Source organism: Typopeltis vanoorti, chromosome 6, assembly GCF_054136105.1.
Source record: "Typopeltis vanoorti isolate ZY-2024b chromosome 6, IOZ_Tvanoo_1.0, whole genome shotgun sequence".
NCBI lineage: Eukaryota > Metazoa > Arthropoda > Arachnida > Uropygi > Thelyphonidae > Typopeltis > Typopeltis vanoorti.
This window is the reverse complement of record NC_143554.1, coordinates 131337285-131359819: the sequence shown is the minus strand read 5'-3', so window position 1 is coordinate 131359819 and position 22535 is coordinate 131337285. Positions and strand designations below refer to the sequence as shown.

Below are 22535 nucleotides of genomic sequence, written 5' to 3'. Positions count from 1 at the left end.
GCTAAATGGAGACCTGAAGTGACTCTATATCAGGGTTACCAAATTATCAAACCCTTAACTTATCTGGGAGTACAAACATTGAAAAAAAAAAAAAGTTTAGAACTTTTCATGAAAGGAATTCACACTCAAACTTGCTGTTTTGACTATCTATTCATCTATATTTATATAACATTGGTTTCATCCAGGATTTCTACAAACAAAAATTTGTTTGTAGAAATCCTGGAAGTTGCCTTCCAAAGCAAAAACCATACTACATCTGTATGAGATTGGGTAGGTTAATTTCAGTTCAGTTGAAAATGCTGTGCCCCAATTGGGATGCAAGGAATGGGATTTGAACTCAAATCTTACTAAGAGCCCTTAATTATGAACACTCTCAAATCTTTTTAAATGTCATGATCAAAATAGGACACATGAAACTATATTAAGCATGGTGAAAAATCATCTTACATTACATTATATATACTATAAAAGTGTGACATCAGCAGCAGGAAGTTTATCAAGTGTCATTAGTACTTAAGCAGCTGAACTGATATACTTTTAATTCCACTTTAGTTTTTCTATTCGGAAAGTTATTTCTATTATTAAATATACTAATGAAGAAACAATATTTACTGTGCACTGTTTCCCAGGAGATTACAAAGATAAATAGTATTTTTTAATAAATCTGTGCTTTGCATGGAACTAATAACTATTAGGTTTAATAGTTTTTGTTTGGATTAACATTAAAAAAAAACAACATTTAGATGAAAAGAAATTTTAATTTCACCTTTCACATGTTTCACATTCACAGTAGCAGTTGTCATCTCCAAAAAAGTCTTCTCCATAAAAACATGTGATTTCCTCACCAATCTCAATATCTCTTAGTATCTTGACACATGCTGTATCTCGTCCAGTGGAAACAAACTAATAAAATAATGGATATGATGATTAGTATGTTTGGTAATTAAATAAAATAGTAACATTTTTAAGCATGTACATAAATCAGTTTAAATGTCATTAAACTTTGGGTGGAGTCAAGAAATTAAAACAGTAGTATTAAAATAGAAGAAATTATATAAAAAAATTCCTGACAAGTAAGTTAGCATGTGTCTGACCTCTTAGAGAATACAGAGAAGTTACATGCAAAGGTAACTAAACAAAAGTCATGGGGAAGACGTTGAAAAATATGTTGATATTATGTTCAAATGCAGATTAGCCTACACTGAAATAAATAATTCAGTGAAAGCAGAATTTTCAGTCTTGTTTCAAGATTATCAGTATACTATTAAAGAGAAAATAAAATAGAAGAAAAACTGAAAATTACAGTGTGTATGTGTTATATGATAATATGAAATAAGGTGAGTGAGCTATAACCAAAAAACAATTTAAGAATACAGTGATATCTCACTAATCCAAACCTCTTTAGTACGAAGAACCTTCCAGTAATCCGAACTGTGGTTTGAAAGAAAAAAAAGTTTTATTTATTAAGAATTATTATTTTGTGTACTATTATTTTTATTTAATAATTATTATTTTAACTATTATTATTTATTTTATTATTATTACAATATAGTATAACTACGGTGATACACAAAAAGAGGAAATTCAAAACGTGCATAATTTGGTTAAAAATATAAATCCAGATGTTGAAATTTCAAAAACAGATATTATGGAATGGATTACAGGTAGAACCGAAAGTGAATTTGAAATCAAATCAGATGCTGAAATCATAAATATGACACTACAGAATGAATTAGAAGATGATGATAACGATAAAGACTCGAAGGGAAAAAAAGTAAAACATGAAGAGGCAGTGGACAGTTTTAATGTGTGTATAGAATGGGCTAAGCAGAATGACATGCCATTCCACAAAATTTTATTGCTAATGCAGCTCCGAGAAGAAGCATTCGAAAAAAGTTTAGCTTTCAAGAAGCAAAAGAAAATCAGTGGCATTTTTCACAAAAGAAATAAAAAAAACTTTTTTTGTATGTTATTTTGTAAAACGTTTTTTGTGTTGTGTACAAGAAAGTGACATTTTTTACAAAAATTAAGTTATGTACTGAACTATGCAATTTTATTAAATCAGAATCCTCAACAATATAGGTACATACAAACTAAATTTTTTAATAAAATAAACTTGTGTACTGTATTATTATTTAAGTTTTACATTACAGTAGCTTTTTTTCTATCAGTTACCTTAATTTATTTACAGAATTAAATTGATGTACCATAGAATCTGATTTTTTTTTTTGTCTTAAACGCTAGTTATTGTTGTCTCTTGGAAAAAATTCACTAATCCGAACGAGCATGGTTTTTATTAGTTCGGATTAGCAAGATACCACTGTGTATATATATATATATATTTCATTTTTTATGGGGCTCCACAAAAGGTTGTAAACCTTTTGTGGAGTTGAGTATATTAATACCATAAGAGGGCTAGAGATTTTTTTTCTTTTTGTCTTGTATTTTTATTTATTTTTTGCATAATCTGAAACCCCATTCTAGAGACCAAAAATGGAAATTTTCAAGATAGAAGTAAATATCACAAAGAAGACAGACTATTCCAGAGGTTATTAAACAAGCTTAGAAAGGGAAGAAAAAGTGCTGTAAAGAGAATAAGAGATGACAACATGACATAAAACCTGAAGTGTTCTGTAGTAATTAATTTGACAGATTGGCAAATGAGATAAGCAGTGACAGAACAGTGTAGAAAATATCTAGGAGAAATGGAATCAGGAGTGAATATCGATTACCAAGGTAGAAAATATGGAACAGCTAGAAAATACAATATTTCATCAGAAATGCTTGAATATGGGGAATAAAACTGAATGTGACAATTAATTACAGACAAATCTCCCTTCTGAATGTTCCAGATAAAAATTACACAAGGCATATTTGTGAAAGAGAAATCTGAGAAAGAACAAACGAAGTTCAGACATAATATGAGTTGTCAGGACCAGATACTTTAAGACAAACAGTTCAGAAATCATGGGACTATGACAAGGATCTGTATTTAAGTTTTGAAGATCAGAAAAACAGGCATATGATAAGACAAAAATATACAGAACAAAGCTATATCCCTTGGATATAGCCCATCTTCATATGCTATATCCTTGATGGGATATAGCACATGAAGTTGGTCTGAAGTATAACAAAGAGCGGTTAGCATATCTGCTCTCCAGCCAAAAGGCTGCAGGTTCGAATCCAAACGTGGGGCATGGATGTTTGTGAAAGTACTAGTAGTGGTGGCTGGCAGTAGATGGCATTGGTGTTAGATGATGAAGGTTGGTGGAGTAGTGAGACGTAGAGTTGTAGAGTAAATGCCTCAATGAGTCTTTGGACTCCCTGGAGGTGTGATGTAATAATAATTATAATAAATTTATTTTAATCCTTTATCCAAGTGTAAGCAAGCAAAGTTTGTGCCTGAAGTATCTTCAGGACTGAGGCAACTCGTGGCAAAGGTGGACCAAGCTCTTATCACTACTTGTCTTAGTATCTTCCATAATGCAAAGTACATCTCTTTGCAGACATGTATAATGTTATGCATTAAGGGAAGGGCCACTACCCAGACCAAGTGGGAAAAAACTTCCAAAATCTTTCTCTAAATCCAGAGTAATTTAATAATAAGGTGAGACACCTTTTGGCAACTCGTATAGGTAAATATGACTTCTCCATTGCTTCCACCTTGGAATCACCACCTGTGGGTCTGGCTCCCACTGATGAGACTTCGATAAAGGTCGAAACCGGTCTGGGTAGTGGCCCTTCCCTTAATGCATAGCATTATACATGCCCGCAAGGGATGTGCTTTGCATTATGAGATGTGCTTTGCATTATTTATTATAATCTAACCAAGTGGGAAAAAACTTTCAACATCCATATGGATTACATTATGAAGGAAGAATTAGTGGCATTATATTAGACCTCAGTTTTTTACTCTATGCAGGTGATGTTATGCTCCTAAATAAAGCTATTATAAGTCTCCAGGATTCTTAACTAAACTGAATAACTGCAGCAATAAATTTGATATAAAAATCAGCAATAACACGGGGGGAAAATGAAAATAAGCAGTTCAAGAATGGTAAATGGTTTTGCATTAAGAAGCCATATGATTTTCAGACTATGAAAACATCAACTGCATTCTGGCAAATAATAAAGCTGAATTAAACAAATAAAATAAATAAATCTAACACACGTATTGTTCCAGGAAGGAGTGGCAAAGAAGTACAATTATGTGATCTGGGCAATCCTACCAAGTCCACTTAGCCATAAGTTGTTCATCATCATCAAATTCCTGACATGTAGCCTCAAGGGATGTACAGGATATGATAGTACTACATGATAAATTTACATCATTACTAACTTCCTATCTACAATTTTCCTCCAAATCAATCTATTACCTGTCATAAAGCCATAAATTGCTTTATGCATAAATGTTCTTTGTGCATTGTGTCTAAACATCACTATCAAAAAAAAATCCTAAAAAAAAATGAAACTGGAGTTCTAATGAAATATATAAAATGTTTTGAACAGCATATAGGGATGAGCTCTGTCTCGAGAACAAACCTTTCAATGCATTAAGCATTTTAAAGAGAGCAAAGATGTAGGAAATCCTTGAAAAATCGAAAATGAAAAGCAGCTTTAAATTGGTTGACAAAGTGCATAATTGCAAACAAGTATTCACCATAATCATCAATTTAGTGATATGTGCCCTCAAAATACAGGCTATTGTGAGAGAACTCTATGCATAAGTTTATGTTATTAATAATCTCCTATTAACACTTTTCCTACAAATCAATCTGTTCCTTGTCAGCACTCCAATACTGTTGTATCTAACATTTTGTTCTTATAAGGCATTTCTGACTGAATCAATCCACCTAGATTTTAGTCTTCCTCTGGGTTCTTCTTCCTGCCATCTTGGCATCAAATGTCTGTTTTGATAATATTTCTTCTCCCATTCTGTTTAAGTAACATAGCGCCTGAAATTAGCTCTGCTAACATATTCTTGAATGCAAACAATCTCAAGTTTCTTCCTAATGTCTTCATTTTTAATATGATTCTGCAATTGATGCCATCTGTTCATTCTCCTAATAATTCTCAGAACCCTTATATCTGGTTGCTAAACTTTGATCAAGGGCTTCTTTCTAACCCAACTCTCAGATCCATAACTTAAAACTGGTTTGAACACTGTCTTGTATACTGCTAGTTGGGTGTTTTGGCTAATTTCTCTCTTATTCTATATAAATTTATTCAGTTGGCTACCTACCATACCAGCTTTGCTTATTCTGTTGTCTGTTTGTAGACGATATGGATGCAAGTTTTAAGATGTGTGGAGTGTGTTTGATGGCAAAAAAAGACTTGCAGAAGAGGGATGGCCTACACTTGAATTTATTTGGCATCAGGAGCCTGGAAAAATTACTTATTGGGATGAGGCCTAATGCAGAGAGTCAGGGAAACTAGATCATCAAGGGAGGAAATGGAAGTGAAGTTCAACTATAGTATGTAAACATGATAAAGATATGAATAGCTTTGAACATGATTATGCATCTGCTGAAGGGGTGGAAATACATGCTTTGGACCGCTTGAGTATGTCTGAGGAGGAAAAAGAGAAAGTTCTACAGCAAGGTCAAATAGATTGCATATCTAATTATAAAGATAGGCTAAGTGCTCATTTGTTATGTCTATATATATAAATTCCAGGAGCATCAGAAACTAAGGTTCTTTGCTTTATTTAATGCATTGTGGCATAAGATTGTTGGCATTAGTGAAACCTGGCTATCAGAATCAGATATGGTAACTGGGATTGAGTTTTTAGGAATGAAAGAAGAGATAGAAGAGGAAGGAGAATACTACTAATGATATCAGATGACTTAAATCCAGTTAGGGTAAAAATGCAACAAAATAATGATGGTGGTAATGTTCCATGTAGCAGTGAGACTGAGACTAACTGATGTGAAGTGGAAACTAATAAAATGAAATATATGATGGAGTTCTGCTACTGACCTAGCAGCTCAGTTGCAGGGGATAATGAAATGCATTGCAATTTAAATTTATGGGTACTAAATGAGTGATCATTATGGATGACTTTAATTATCCAAACATTGATTTGGTAGAAGAGAAATCTCATGATAAGAATGAATAAAAATTTATTGAATTATTGCAATACAAATTTCTCAAGCAGCATGTGAAAGAAGGAACTCAAGTTCAAAGAGTATTAGATTTGTTCATAGCTTCAGAAAGGGTCTCTGGTAAGAATATGACTATTTTACCACCAGTTGGCAAGAGTGATCATGACATGCTTTCTTGAGAAGAATCTAATTATAGTAATGTTCCCATTTGAAGAGGTTACATGCCGAATATCAAAGCTGGAAATTATGAATCAACTTAGGAGAATACTATCTTTGGTACCATGGCATAAGTTACTGAATGGGAAAAATGTCAGCAATGGATGGAAATCTTTGAAAAAGTGCTTAAACGAGGCAGTATCTGAATGAATCCCTGGAGTTTGAAGAATAAATAGGGTGGAATTGAAAAGGATGTGCAACCTTATTAAGCAAGAGATCCATAAGAAGATGATGTTGAAAGAATATTGTCAGAATATGAGTGCACGGAAAGCTAAACCAGAGCATGAAAAGAAACTGGAAAATTGGCTATGCAGGCTAAAGGCAGTCCAAAAGAATTTTATTGTTGTGTAGCATGCAAAAGAAAGAATGAATGTGGAAGAATAACTTCATTGAATGCAGATGATACTCTAGTGTCAGAAGCTAATGATATTGTTCAAGTAATGAGTGCTCACTTTGCTAAGATATATCAACCAGGTGTATGCAACATGGCACACAGTGATTACTGCTGCATAGCAAGAAGAATTAGAAGTGCATGAAAATGAGGTTGAAGAGTGGTTGCATAACCTGGATAAGAATCAGTCAACACGGACAGAGGGAATAACAGCACATTTACTAAAAGAATGTTCAACCGAATTGACTAGGTCTTTCACAAGTTTGTATAACTTGACTCTCAGCTCAGGAATAATACCACAGGAATGGAGGAAGGGTGGTGCAAAAACTGATGTGTCTAACTACTGACCTATCAGTATTTCTGGTGTGGTGGTGAAGATTTTAAAGTTGGTAAGAACTCGCAAACAGAAATAGGTAGACAAACAAGCTATACTCTGCAAGGAGCAGAATGGTTTTTCTGAAGGAAGGTCATGCTTTAGCAATTTGCTCGTAGTTTATAACATGTTACAGCCAAGTTGAATAAAGGGAATCGATATACAGTACTATGATAATGCTGGATTTTGATAAAACATTTCATAGGATACCACACAAAAGGCCTTTGCATAAACTGGAGAAAATGAAATTGGAATATAAACTCTCGACTTGGATAAGTGGATGGTTGACAGACAGATATCAAAAAGTAGTATATAGTGGGTGTGAATCTGCAGATTTAAGGTGATCAGTGGTGTACTTCATGGTTCAGTCCTTGGGCCATTGTTTAATCTTAATCTATACATTAATGACATTAGAGTCTAACAGGAGATGTGCAACTGTTTGCTGATGATGCAAAGATAAACAGGGCAATCAGGGATGCTACTGATATCCAGCACTTACAGAATGATTTGAATAGGCTGGAAATTTGGGCAAACAAAAATGACCATCAGTTTAATGTTAGTAAGTGTAATGTTATGCACCTTACCATAATAAGTGTAATGTTATGCACCTTACCATAATGAGATTTCCAACAGAATATTATATTAGCAGTTATGCTACAAGAAACTAATGAAGCTAGGGATCTTGGTGTAACAGGGAATTTGAAGTTCAAAGATTACATAGTAAAAGTTGCAAATACAACTTAGAGGATAATTGCAATGTTGAAGTGAACTTTGACATGTAAGGATGAGGAAGTCATTTTGCTTGTAAATGAGGAAGTCATTTACAAGCCTTTAATAAGATCACATCTGGATTAATGTGAACAGATTTGTCCTCCCGTGTTTCAAGGAGAGAGAAAGAAGCTATGAAAGGGTGCAAAGTAGAGATATAAAGATTATATTCGGATTATGAGAACAGGTTGCGAGTATGTGGATTACAGACTGGTTATCAGGAGAAAGAGGAGTGATATGACAGAGGTCTATAAATTTCTGAGTGGGTGTTATAAGATATTGTATGATGAAATTTTCTGTTATATGGAAGGTGCGAAGATAACACAAGGGCTTCCATGGAAGTTAAGTTTGTTCTCGGTCAAGAAAGGGGTAAGAGCTAGGTTTTTTTTTCACAGAGCAGTAAGTGAGTGGAATAGTTTTTGCCTTTAGAGGTAGTGAGTGCATCTAGGTATGAGTAAATTTAAGGGAAGGTATAACCAGCTAGTTTGAGTTTAAGACCTTGACTCCTTGGAGGACTCATCATCATCATCATCATTAAATTCCTGCCATGTACCCTCAAGGGGGTGTACAGGATATGATAGCAGTACATGAAAAATTTACATCATTACTAACTTCCTAGCTACAATTTTCCTCCAAAACAGTCTGTTACTTACCAAGACTCCAATATTATCAGATCTTATATTTCTATCGTCTAAGGCACTTTGTACTGTATTAATCCACCTATATCTTGGTCTTCCTCTGGGTCGTTTTCCTGCCAACCTGCAGAGAACACTTGTTTTGTTAATCTTTCCTTGTCCATTCTGTTTAAGTGACCATACCACCTGAGATTAGCTCTGCTAACGCATGCCTGGATGCTGACAATGTCAAGTTCTTTCCTAATATCCTCGTTTTTAATATGACATTGCCATTGATGCCATCTGTTCACGCCTCTAATCTTTCTCAGGACCCTCATATATGCGGTCTCTAGTCTTTGGTCAAGTGTTTTACTTATAAACCAGCTGTCAGATCCATAAGTTAAAATTGGTTTGAACACTGTCTTGTATACAGCTAATTTAGTGTTCCAACTAATTTCTCTCTTATTCCATATGAATTTATTCATATTCTTGGAGGACTCAGATAATAATAATAATATATTCTTAATTTGCCATCTTCACTAAAAACTGCCTAAATAGCTGAAATATTTTACTTCTTCTATAGGCTTGCCATTTAAAATGTCGCTGAAGTTTTCTATGCTCCTGCCTATTTTCATGGTTTGGTCTTTTTATTGCTGATTTTCATGATAAATTTGTTAAAGCTGTTATTCAACTTAGAGAATCTTGTAGACCTGCACTGGACGTGTTTAGGAATACATCATCATCTGCATAAAGCAAGAGCTAAGTTTGATATCTCCAACTTGATTAAACCTGATATTCTAATATCAGATTCAATGCCACTTTCTTTCATAATGTGATCAATATAAATGATGAGTAAGAGTGGAGATAATGTACATCTTTGTCTAACACCTGATTTTACATCAAACCATCTTCCTGTACTTCCTTCAATTCTAACTGCTGACTTACAACTTAAATAGAGACTATATATTTCCCTGCATAATGTTCTATTTATCCCATACATACTGTAGTGTTTTGAATATCTCTAAGAACCTTGCCATATGCCTTTTCCAGATCTACAAAACTTGCATTCAGATCCTTGCCACATTCCCACACAATTTCTCAACTATTTAATGTGAAAATCTGATTCTGACAAACTCTATTTGGCCTGAATCTAACTTGTTCTTCTCCCAGTTTCTTTTCCATAATTTTTCTCAACTTCTTTTCAAGTATGCTTGCATAAATCTTACCTGGAACACTTAGTAGAGAAATTCCTCTGTAATTCTCATACTCAGCTTTATTCCCTTTTTTATAGATAGGGACTATTAGAGATCCATTCCAATCATCTGGAATTCAACCTTCTGCATTATGCAGTGTAGCCACTGCAAAACTTTTATACCTCCATATTTGAGCATTTCTGATCAAATACCATCTACTTCAACTACCTTTCTATGTTTCGTATTTTTGATGGCTTTTTCTACCTCACGTATTGATATATATACATACTCCTCTTTGCATTTCTTTTGAAATTTTACTACTGTTCTGTCACTGATTGTTTCATTTAACAGTCTGTAAAAATAATTACTTCAGACACCTAGGATATCCCTATCTTTAGTTTTTCATGCCACCTTTATCATATTTGATTCCATTTATAGTACTCTTTTCTCTATTTCTAAGCTTTTTCAATAGCCACCCAGAACATTGTGCCACCTTCCTGATATTTATCTTCTATATTCTTACCAAAGTCTTCTTCCCAAGACTTTTGTTTAGCTACTTTTACATTATTATTATTATTATTATTATTATTATTATTCCTGATACCTCCAAGGAGTCTGAAGACTACATATAGCTTAGCTCCCTTAGAGTTTTCTCTGTATTCTTTTAGGGCATCTCCTGACTTATTTGCTAGGAACTTTTGCTTTCTTCTTTTCCAGGACCGCTTCTTTAACTTATTATGTCCATCAGGGTATTCTTATTTATTTTATTTATTTTTTTATCCTTGTAGACAACTTTACTGCATGCATCTCTAGCTAAATCACTCAATGTTTTCTTCAGAATTTGCCACTGAGACTTGAAGGTTTGGTTCTTGTTTTCAAACTGTTTCATTGTTTCTTTCAAATAATGTTTGTATAATTGAGTCTACAGTTTACCTGTAAAAGATGTTCAACTTTAATTAATTTTAAAACTTTTTTACATACTGTTCTTTTCAATGTGATATTTTTATTTATCCTACCTAAAATTAAGTGATGGTCACTTTTAATTGCAAATCTTTTGTACACTCTTGTATGCTGAACCAGCGTGAAGATATCACTATCAACAATAACATATTATTCATTCAAGTCAATGAGGCTTTTCTTATTTTTTTTTTCTTATTACTCTTTATTTTATTTATTTTATATTATTATTCTTATTTCTTTAGCAAGTATCAAAAAATGAGTAAATGTGAGTGACATTTATTCACATTTCAGAAAAGTATAGTTCTCTGTCACTATTTGCTGGATAAATACTTGTGTTATATTTATTTATTTTATTATTCTAATTCAGTCTCATTACTTTTTTTTTTGTCAGAAAAATGAAACATCAGACTCATGAGATCTACTCATGAGTCTGATGTTTCAGCCTCACAAACACATTGCAGTGCTCGACCACCCTCCTTACTCCCCTTTCTTAATTACAGCAAAAGTTTTTATTTTCCAAATTGAGACTGAGACTTTAAAAGATTCTAATTTGATCAAGTTTATAATTTTCAGAAGAAAGTGATATTAAAATAAATACTCACAGAAGATGAGTTGTCTAAGCCTTTCCAAAACTTGTGCAAACAGTGTAACAAGTGTATTCAATCACTTCATGATGAGGAGGAATTATTTTGAGGGACATGTAAGAAATTATTTTCTTATGCATATTTTGGCTTATTTGAATTCAGTCTTTTTTTTTTTTCTGCACTGTGTGATAGTTAACAGAAAATGAAATATATATTCACTAGTTCAGTTAATTAAACAGTCTATCTTTTCATTGTGATGAATTTCTCTATTTTTCAAGAATTCTTGTTAAAAATCTGGATTAATTTCACAACCTAAAAATATTATTCAATGTTCATTAAATTACAAAAGTAGTATGTTATGTACAAGCCGTTATTTTAACAGAAATAACAGACTTAATTTTAAAGGCTAATAATAAATAATAAGCAGGGGGAAAAAAATCTTAATTTTTATTGCTTGTTTTCTCTACCAGAAATATGAATATCTATCAAGTTATCTTTTCATTTTAAAAGAATACATTAATAAAAAAAAATTATTTCAGATGAGTGGATACACATACATCCACAGTATTTGTAATAACTAGACTAATTTTCCTGTAAACATTTGAGAACACACACACAATTTACAGGCAAAAAAAAAAAATACTATTGGTGCTGGTGGTAGACAGTAGATGGCATTGTATGCCGATGGTAACAGTGTTGTTGGATAGTTTGAAGATTAAGGAGAGGAGACAGTGAGTTGTGTAGTGGAGTAGTGCACCCTCCCATGATGAGTCCTTGGACTCCTTGGAGGTGTCTCATAATAATAATAACATTTGGTTTCCCAAAGTTTTAAACCACATTCAAACATGATAGTATGAAATTTGCACAACACCGGTTTTACATTGTCTTTATTAACTCACTGCATTAATTCCGGCTATTTCAAGTTTAAAGAAACTATTTACAAACAGAAATCTAGCATAGTCATGGGCAACCCATTATTGCCAATACTAGCAAACATATATATTTCAAATATTTGAAATATATATGTAATATTTCAAAGAGAAAGCTATCTTCTCTTTTCCTTTAAAACCAAGAATATGGAAGCGATATACATATATATATGACATCTTTTTAATCTAGAGCCATGGTCCTGAATCTTTTCAGAGCTTCCTTGAGCACCTGAATAGTCAACACCCAAATATAAAATTCACTGTTGAATTAGAAGTTGATGGCTCTCCCTTTCTTATCTCTGAAAAATTAAAAATCTCAAACTACAGGAAACCAACTCATACAAATAGACACCTCCACATGCAATCGCACCATTATCTACCTCAAAAATTTGGAATCATCTTTACACTAGGCAATCATACTCACTCACTCCTGTGTGAAGAAGAAGAAGATATCAAAAAAGAACTTCAGTTTTCTTCGTACTACTTTTCAACAGAATGGCTGGCTATTCCAAGAAAACTATTAATAAATTACTTTTCAATCCACTTCCTTTCTATAGTACTGATACAAATAGTGAAAGAGGCCACATTTTTCTCTACCGTATATCAGCTCTGTTTCATCAAAATTGGTAAAGGTTCTTAAGAAATACAACATCTGGACTTCATTCACTCCTCTTCCAAAACTCTGTTCCTTACTGAGTCAACCCAAACAAAGACATGACAATCTTAAATATCCCAGCATTTACTGGATAGGGTGTAACTGTGATAAACCTTATTTTGACCAGACAGAAAAATCCATCAAATTGTGCATAAAAGAACATCAAAAGAGACACTACATAGAGCAGAACAAGAGCTAATGTTCTGAATTCTAACACTAACGAGGATAACCCTGTCCATTCAGTTTTATGGGACAAATCTGATAATATCTTTCGTTGCTACGATGAACTGGAAAGAAGAATAGTTGATTCTAAAGAATCTTCCTTAATCCAATACATCTTAACAACAGCCTTAGTTATAATCTCTCAGAATGTCATTGTGCTACCATCCAACTTTGGTGTTCATGAGATCTTGAACATTTGCGCACGCCCAACGAGGTTATACAGAGAACAGCTTTAAATATCCAGATGCTAACGCTTTAATATTTACCTTTTCATGCTAACGCTTTGTTGTTTAGACTTTATTCTTTTACAGTTTTTGTTGATTTCTCTTTTTTTTTTTGTGCACCTGAAGAAGTCTTCTTAAAGATAAAACTAGTCGTGCTGAATAAAAACAGTGTTTTAATTTTTTCTCTCAGCTTCCAGTCATTTAATATTTAAAAAAAAAACATATATATATATATACAGGGTGTTCGGGATAAATTTGACAGTTTCGTAAGGAAAAAGAAAATCTTCTTTGTATCTATTAAATTTAATGAATTGACAAAAAAACATTACAGGCAGAGTTAATTACAATACTATCAACAAGATTTACTCAAAATAACCACCATTAGCATCGATCAGAGCTTCAATTCTGCTTCGGAACCTCGAACAAGCTGATGCTACAGTCTCCCTGGGAAGGGCCGCAAAAACTGTTTTAATTTTATCCATTAACTGGGCTTTTGTATTACTGGAAGTGCGATTGGTGTCTTTTTCAACTGCGCCCCATACAAAATAATCCATGGGGTTAAGGTCTGGGGAGTTTGGAGGCCAAACATTTGGACTGGTGAAGTCGTAGAAATTTTCAGACAACCATTTTTGACTTTTCCCAGAGGTGTGGCAAGGGGCCGAATCCTGCTGCCATACATACGGCCTACCATTGGCTACCCTTGTTATCCAGGGCTTGACTACAGTTAGCAACTCCACGAACAAAGCCCGAATTCCAATGCCAGGGTTCTTCAACACCTGTTCCTGCTGCAGATTTGCGAGGAATTCTGCTGTACGAACGCAATCAGATCGTCTGCTAGGGATCTTTCTTCTTGCTACATCCTCGTAGTCACCATTGCAAGTCTCTAGTTCATGCGTGATTGTTTTTACTGTATTCAGGGAGCATTGGGCAGCAGTCGTAATATCCTTATTTTGATGGCGGGCACGAATCATCATGATACAAGTTATTCTCTTCCATGATTCAGGTGGGTTCCAGCTATCCATCCTTTCTGACATCTTGTATATGAATGAAGAAGGGTCCAAACTTTTAAATGAAGAGAAGTGTGTGTTAATACATGTAACTTACGGAAAAATATAATTAATTATAAATATGTCAAATTTATCCCGAACACCCTGTATATATATATATATATATATATATATATATATATATAACACACACACACACACATTTATACCTATTGTTTAGATCTCTTCATAAAAAGATAAATTTCGCATGAGGTAGGTACTTTTTTATTATTATTATTTTCAATGCAGAATTGCCAAATTTTAATCTTTGACATATTCCTTTTTATGGTGATCAGCATTCATTATGGTCAAATTATGAAGACACTATGTTAAGAGTAATAATTTAATTTCCTTACATGATGATGATGATTAATTAAAGCATTATTCATCTACTGAACTCCCATGGAATTCAGTAGATGAATAATGAATTATTCATTATTCATAACTCTGGATATGCAGTAAGATACTGCTTTCATTAGAGCACCCTTGAATTGCCTCAAGCTGCCCTCTCAGTTTATTATAATCACTGACTGTACAGTTCTACATATGCCTCTTCTTAGTAAGATTTTGTCACCTCCCCAAAAGTAAATGATTAACTCTTGCCAATTAGAAGCACAACAATCATAGCATAACAATTCATAGATAGATTCTCAAACACTACTGCTACATCAAATGTTCTAGTACTGCACTTCCATTGTGTGATGCTTAAATTAGGTACTCCTGAGCAATTTTACAGATTAACTTTCCCTTATCTTCAATGCTTTCTGCTCTCTCCAGCCTATATCCCCATAGTTGAAATGCCCATAAATGTCCTTTCTTGTATCTATAAGATTTATGAGGTTCGCAGTTCCAGATGATCCTATTCTGTAGAAGCACTCAACTGTGTATTTTATCTATTAACATCCTACACACCAAACAGCCTCAAACCCATTTCCTGTATTTCACTACTACTGCTACCACCACCACCACCATCATCATTAGTTTCTAGTTTTTTGTAGATGTTATGCTGTTAATGTGAATTTTACAAAATTTCAAATTTTAAAATCCTGCAAAAAGCATATTTCATGGCAAATGCATACGAGGAAAATTGCAGCCAAAGCTTCCATGTTCACTGAGTTTAGCATAAGATATTTCATATAATGTAGTGTGTGTGTGTGTGTGTGTGTTCTATGGACTCATTATGAAGAGTGAACAGTTTATGATATGAAAATAAGTGAAAAGAGAGAGAGAGAGTGTTGGAAATGTTTTGAGTGAGACTCAAGTGGGAGAATGAAGCAATCAGTATTAACAGTATATGGTAAAATAGCAAAAGTGTTGTAGAGATGGTGGAAGTAGTGAAAGACAGCATGCAAATATGAATTAACACATGAAAGAAGAAGTAGCTAAAAGTAATGTAGATGATGAGTGTAAAATTGCAAGCTTATGCAGCATCGGACAAAAACATGAGCTAGAGTAACTGGAGAAACAATTGCCATGTGGAACTTCAAGAGGGAGAATGACAGAAAAAAGTATGAAATTGAATAATTGAAAAGTATGAAAGTGTGAGATTTGGAGTGAAGGTATTGCATGAAGATTCACTGATAAGAAGTGTACTTAATGAGAAAGAGATGAAAGCATGTTACCCAGGTGCAAAGATAAAGGATATTAGTGCAGCTGAATTCACAAATGGGATAAAATGAAGTAATTGGTTGCTTTGCCAGGCATGAATGATTTGAAATGTGAGAAATATGAAGTGTGAGAAGATATGAAAGAGTTGATGACAGAAGCAAAAAAAGAAGTGTGTGAAAGAAAAGACTGAGTCCACTGTCTTGGTAAGACAAGACTGAATTGAGAAGGGTTATGATTGTGAATGAGAAGATTGTGCGAGAGGATTGGTGTGCATGTATAGAGTGAATTTGATAGACAATAGGACTTGTACATACATGATGGAATGCATTTAAATGGCTTCAGAGTTAGAAATACAAACTCAGGAAAACTAGAAGTATTGGGGGGGGGGGGTTGCAGTCAAGTGTTTCTTGCAGGGAATGTAGGATTGGTGTTCAGAAAGACGCATAGAAGCAAATCGGACCATATGTCCAAAATAGAATAACTTGAAGTTGCATGGGACTAAATAGACTATCTTTTGGAGACAGTATCAATGAGCTAACTGAATTTATAGGCTTAAAAGTTGTGGGAATATTCAACTACTTTAAGGTGCAAGAATGCATTCTGAAATGCCTTTAATATATGGAATGGTGATTCTGTGCAAGTCTTCTCTTCTAACAGAGGGCAGAGAAAATATGAGCATTTCCTTAAAGAAAGTTCTGAAGTAATTTGGTATCACTGAAGTCTCAACCTCAACAATGAACTCTCTATGCCCAAAACCTGAGAAATTATAACTTAAGATATTAACTTAATTATAGACTTTTTTTTTTTTTTAATAATCACATGCATGCACACTTCAAGTGAGCCTAATAGTTTTGCTTTTTACTTGGCTGTCTCACAATGCTGTCTGCATATAAGGAGATATTTCATTCTCTATATACCTTCACTGTTGTTTAATTTGTTGATTTCAAAAAATTATTTTTATAGTGACAATGATCCACAATACATTAATTGAAATATTGTAATTAATAAATCTTAATTAAATATTTTCAACTGTGTCTATGTGTTACTTATTCAGAATGAATAATGTACAGTTATCTATTAATAAACCTGAGCAGGTTTATTAATAGTTTTGGATTTTATGGATTTTTTCAATGGCATCAACAGAGATTTAACATAACATTCCTCCTCCTAACTTAATCTCATTTTGAATTTCAAGTGTTCCCCCCCTCCCCCCCTCTCTCTCTCTCGCACACACACATACAAGGAACAATAAGAAAGTACAAGTCATTAAAGACAGAAAACAATATTATTAAAAACTTTCAATTAAGATCTCTTGAGATATAATAAGAAATCATTCTATCTGCCACTATTTGTCAAGAGACCAAATGCCAATATCACATATTGTCACTTTGTCTAAACAACCTTTTAGATGAACTAACATTAAAAAGATCAGGATACACTTTAACAGAACTCCTAGACATGCAAAAAAAAACAAGATAGAAACTATCACTATCTCTGAATATAGTGTTCAGTTTAGACAATCCACTGATTGATACTCTAAATTATTTAAAAAGATAAAAAGTTCTTTTTTTTTTTTGGACATTTTAAAACTATTTAAATTTGTTATCAATGCAGGATAATTTGGATAATTCAAATGTCAAGGTAACTTATGCATACAAGTGTAGCAAATGACAATGAGCTCTTGTTGCATGCACCAACTTTGCATAGTAGAACTTTAACTTACAGCAGCATATCTTTAATTCTGCACAAGAATAACTTGTAAATATTTCTAAACAAGATCTCCATCCATTACAAGATTTACTTTTACTTTAAAAACTTAATCTAGCCATGTTATTTTCTTTCAAGACTCTCATACTTAGAAAATCAGATGACAGTCATCACTTATCTGTCTATAGAAAGAAAAGTAATATGGGAAGATACATCAGTGTGTCTCATCCACCTTGTCACTAAATCATGCATCCAATTGCTACCAATTATGGTAGCAATCAGATGTATAATGAGTATATAAAGTGCACACTAGGAAAGTGATCAGCATGATAAAGGTGCAGTATGAGAGGAGGTTAGCCAGTTATATAAACAGCAATAAAAACATGTGCACCACAGTCTACAGTCATCTAAACCAGTACTATTCTTATCAGAACTCCAACTGACAACCTCAATAGCCACTGTCCTCAACTGCCCAAACTACACATTACACAGCTCTTTCTGCCACAAGGGCGGCACTTGTGCATTCACCAGAACCGACATACCATGTCAGACATTGTAAATCCTTGAATCTCTGCTGTGTCATCTGCTTTGGCTCAAAATTTCTCTACCAAATCAACCTGCCATTTTTATATGCTCCCTGTATCACTCTCCAAACTCCGTCAACCACTCTGACCTCTTCAACTATCTCTCTCTAAAGCTTGACTTTCTGAAGTTGAAATACCACAATAGTGATGTTGTCCTTCTTGGTGACTTCAATGTACAAAATTCATATTGGCTTCCTTTCTCCAGTTTCACCATCTCAGTCATTCAACAATAGATCAATTTAATCTGGATTGCTGATTTCATTAGAGGAAGAAAGATCAAGGTTAGAATCAATGCAGCAATATCAAGAGCGGAGAACCTGAGCTGGTGTTCCCCAGGGCTCTGTACTCAGTCCCTTACTGTTCCTTTTATATGTCAATAACATTCATTCCTACCTTACAGAAGACACCAAAGTAGCTTGCTACGCAGATGATATAGCCATCTGGCACACAAGTGCTAAAATCAAAGAATCAGAGGAGATTCTAAACAAATCCATGAGAGGGTTAGAAAAATGGTCAGATGAACTTAAACTGAAAATAAACCCAGACAAAACAAAACTAAGCACTTTTAGTACAGACAGGAAAAATAGACATTCATACAATCCCAAAGTCATGATTAACGACAAGCTAATTGAAAAAGTCACAAATCCAAATTATCTTGGTATTACACTTTATCAGGAATTACGTTTTGCACAACACATCACTAACACTTCCAACAGAGCTCTAAAAAAATTAAATATACTGAAAAGGCTTTGTGGAACAAATTGGGGTGTAAAGCCAAAAATCCTCAAACTACTTACACTACACTAATAAGACCAATAATGGAATATGCAGCACCTATCTGGTCAACTTTGGCCTCATCGGTAAAGGAAAAATTAGACAAAATACAAGCAAAAGCATCCAAGATTATCCTTGGTGCAGTCTAATCCACTAACAACATCAGAGCCCAACAGGAATGTGGGCTCGACCTGCTGGAGGGCAAATGAAAATTTGCCACCTTAAAATTCATAAATCATATCAGAAGCTCGAAGCGATCATATCTCCCTAAAAGCTTATGAACACAGACTTCATAGATCATCAACTTTACAATATGATGACACTATCAGGAAGGAAACAGGTCTTGATCAGCTAAACGCCCACATAAACAAAGAACCTCTATTATCCAGTCCTTTACCTCCAAATACCTCCATAAATCTAAACCATAAATCTCACCAAACTGTACAAAAAAAAAAAAAAATCAAAAGAAATGCTCAAAGAAAAAGGGCTAAATACTATCAATCTTTTTTCATCCTCCAAACAGATTATTTGTTATACCGATGGATTGTCAGACACCAATATGATTAATGGAGGCGCTCATGTTCTCTTTCTACTCCCGAAAGGCGAAAAACTTTCAATAAAAGTTGGATCTGGGAGAATTGCTTCCAATTTTACCAGCGAACTTTATGCAATAAATAAAGCACTCGAAGCCTACTTAAAATTATCATCATCTCAACAATCTGAGGGAATTATAATTTACAGTGACCCAAGATCAGCTATGGAGGCAATCAAAAATGGCAATACCAAGCTCACACAAGACACCTATAAACTCTTGAATCAACTGAAGTGTTTAGGAAAAAGTTGCATTTTACAATGGATTCCTGCTCATGTAGGCATTGATTACAATGAAGCAGCTGATAAATTAGCAAAAAGAGGCCAGTGAACTCAGCCAAGAAACTCACATGATAACTCTTGCTGATGCTAATGCACTACCAAAAGCTAAACTAATTCCACTGAAATCAGTGATGCAACATCAAATTCCTGAAGTCAATGCTGACAGAAAGACCTCCATCATGATAGCAAGACTACGAACAGGACATCATAGAGGAATGAAGATCAATACAGATGATACGAGAACATATACTGCAACAACTGCCCCAATACTGAACTGACATCCACTCACATCTTTACCTGTCCGGCAATTACAGCAGTCTTGCAAGAAATAGATCCTAATCCTGAACAACAGCTCTATACAAACAAAATAATCGACATAGCCAAAGCAGTTTAAATTGTACATGTTTTGGTCATAAAGTATTAAAAATAAAGATTTGTTACATAGACCATATATTTACAACGTACTTAAGCTCTTACAAATTGCCTACCGGTTTCGCTAGTAACTGACCAGAATCAATGCACTCCACAATAAAATAAAATTTACTCTAGAAGTAGAAAATAACGAACAGCTACACTTCTTGGACTTACTAGTAAAAAGACAAGGAAACAGCATCAAACTGTCGATTTACAAAAAACCAACGGACACTGGAAGATATCTACATTACTCTTCTAACTATCATAGGTCACAGAAACACAGCATCACCCACATGCTAAGAAATTGAGCTAGAAAATTTATTTCTGATGAGGAAGAAGTTCAAACAGAACTGTCTCAAATAGCTACAACTCTATCACAAAATGGTTATCCTAGACACATCATCAACAAATTTCTATACAAAGATAACCAACAAGAAAGAACAGTCGCCCAGCATATCTCAACAACAGTCATCCCCTTTATAGGTTCAACTTCAACAAAAATTGCAAGATTGTTAAAGACACATAACATCAGGGTTGTATTTAAACCAACAAATAGCATAAGACAGGTCCTAAGATCCCCTAAAGACAGTGTGCCATTTTATAAATATCCAGGTGTGTATAATATTCCATGCACGTGCGGTCTTTCCTACATCGGACAGACTTTGAGAAGCCTGTAAATAAGACAGAAAGAACATATAGGCGATGTTAATCACAACAGAACGATCATCACTTTTCAACTTCGAACCACACTATAGACTGGAATAACAGCTCCATGCCCTACGTAGATGAGGATTACAGGCATTGAGCATTTAAAGAAGCGGCAGTTGTACTACGTACGGGAAGTAACCTAAACAGAAATCAAGGGGCCATTCTGAACGATACCTGGAAAAATCTAATTAACTCCCTCAGTTCAACAGAGCTACAGTATGCAAATAATCATATTACGCGTTTGCATGTAATGCGTGTTCATGATGCTGAGTAGTTATGTTACGCGAACGGGTCACCCTAGCTACCTAACAGGTACTAACGGTTCTTTGTATTTTGAAACCTTTTTTGCATTTACCTCTTTTTTGTGCTATGCAAGCCTTGAGAAAGCTGGTCATTACTAGCGAAACCGATAGGCAATTTGCAAGAGCTTAAGTCCGTTGTAAATATATGGTCTATGTAATAATAAATCTTTATTTTGTTATTTTATAGCCAAAGCAGTTCAAGGAGCACATGGAAACATCTAAGGCTCTTCAAAGGACAAGACAACAACAATCTCAGTGACAAGTGGGACATACACTGCTTGGAAAGAAGTCAACAGACATCCCCCATGGGTGATGCATCATGCCATGTAATGAGTCATGTTTGTAGCTGGTATAAACTGGAGGAATATAATGATCCCAAGTCGGTGCAACTGTGTCCAGGTGAAATGGTTGTGAGAAGGGAACTGATGAAGTTTGAAAGAAGCACTGTGTTAGGATGGAAGTGCAGGAGTCAACTGCAAGTTCTACCCACAGTGGATGACCCACCAAATGTGATCATAAGGTGCTATGAAGGATAATATGTAAAAACTGCCATTTGTTGGCTGACACATTGAATGTAGAGTTCTGGGCACTGAGTAGAACATGAATCTACACAAAAATATTCAGAACTGAGACTTACAACATGGATATCCATGGTAGGACCGCAATATGCAAGCCCCACATTATCCGAAAAACATGCAACATCATCTTCAGTGGTGTAAACAGTGTGTACAATGGGATGTGGAAACTTGAAAAGCTGTGTTATGGAGCGATGAATTATGCTATACCCTCTACCAGGCAGATGGAAGGGTGTAGGTGTGGTAGATGTCTGGTGAACATCTCTTATCAGATTGCATAACCCCAACTATGAAATTAAGAAGTGGCAGTGTGATGGTATGGTCCTGTTTTTCCAGGTTAGGCCTTGGACTTTTGTTTTATGGTGCCATGAACATTGACTTCTGGGAGGTATCTGAAGATTCTGCGCAATGCAATGCTTCCTACTTTGTTGCATTTCTACAGAACTGATCATTGTCTCCTTCAGCCAGACAATATCATAAGGCTGCTGCTGTAACTGTCCAGGACCTCATTACATGCCTACAGCAGTCCAGGACCTCATTACATGGCTACAGGAAGAATGGTCCAAAATTCCCACTGATCACTATTGTACACTTGTGGAAAATATGCCTTGTAAGATTGCTGCAGTCATTGCAGTGAAAGGAGATCCTACATCTTATTAAAGTGGGCACCATGGTTTTTTGTTTCTCAGACTATGATGTTCACTGACTTCT

General features: G+C 34.5%; 1 protein-coding gene across 2 annotated transcripts in view; it reads right to left on the bottom strand.

Annotated features, from left to right (window-relative positions):
- LOC150105951 (uncharacterized) overlaps nt 1-22535 on the bottom strand; it is a 138633-nt gene that overhangs the window by 27897 nt on the left and 88201 nt on the right. For both annotated transcript variants that reach the window (XM_090394440.1, XM_090394441.1), the window contains one exon: nt 767-903. In XM_090394440.1, coding sequence (XP_090250566.1) covers nt 767-903 — 137 coding nt within the window. The remainder of the gene's footprint in view (nt 1-766; nt 904-22535) is intronic.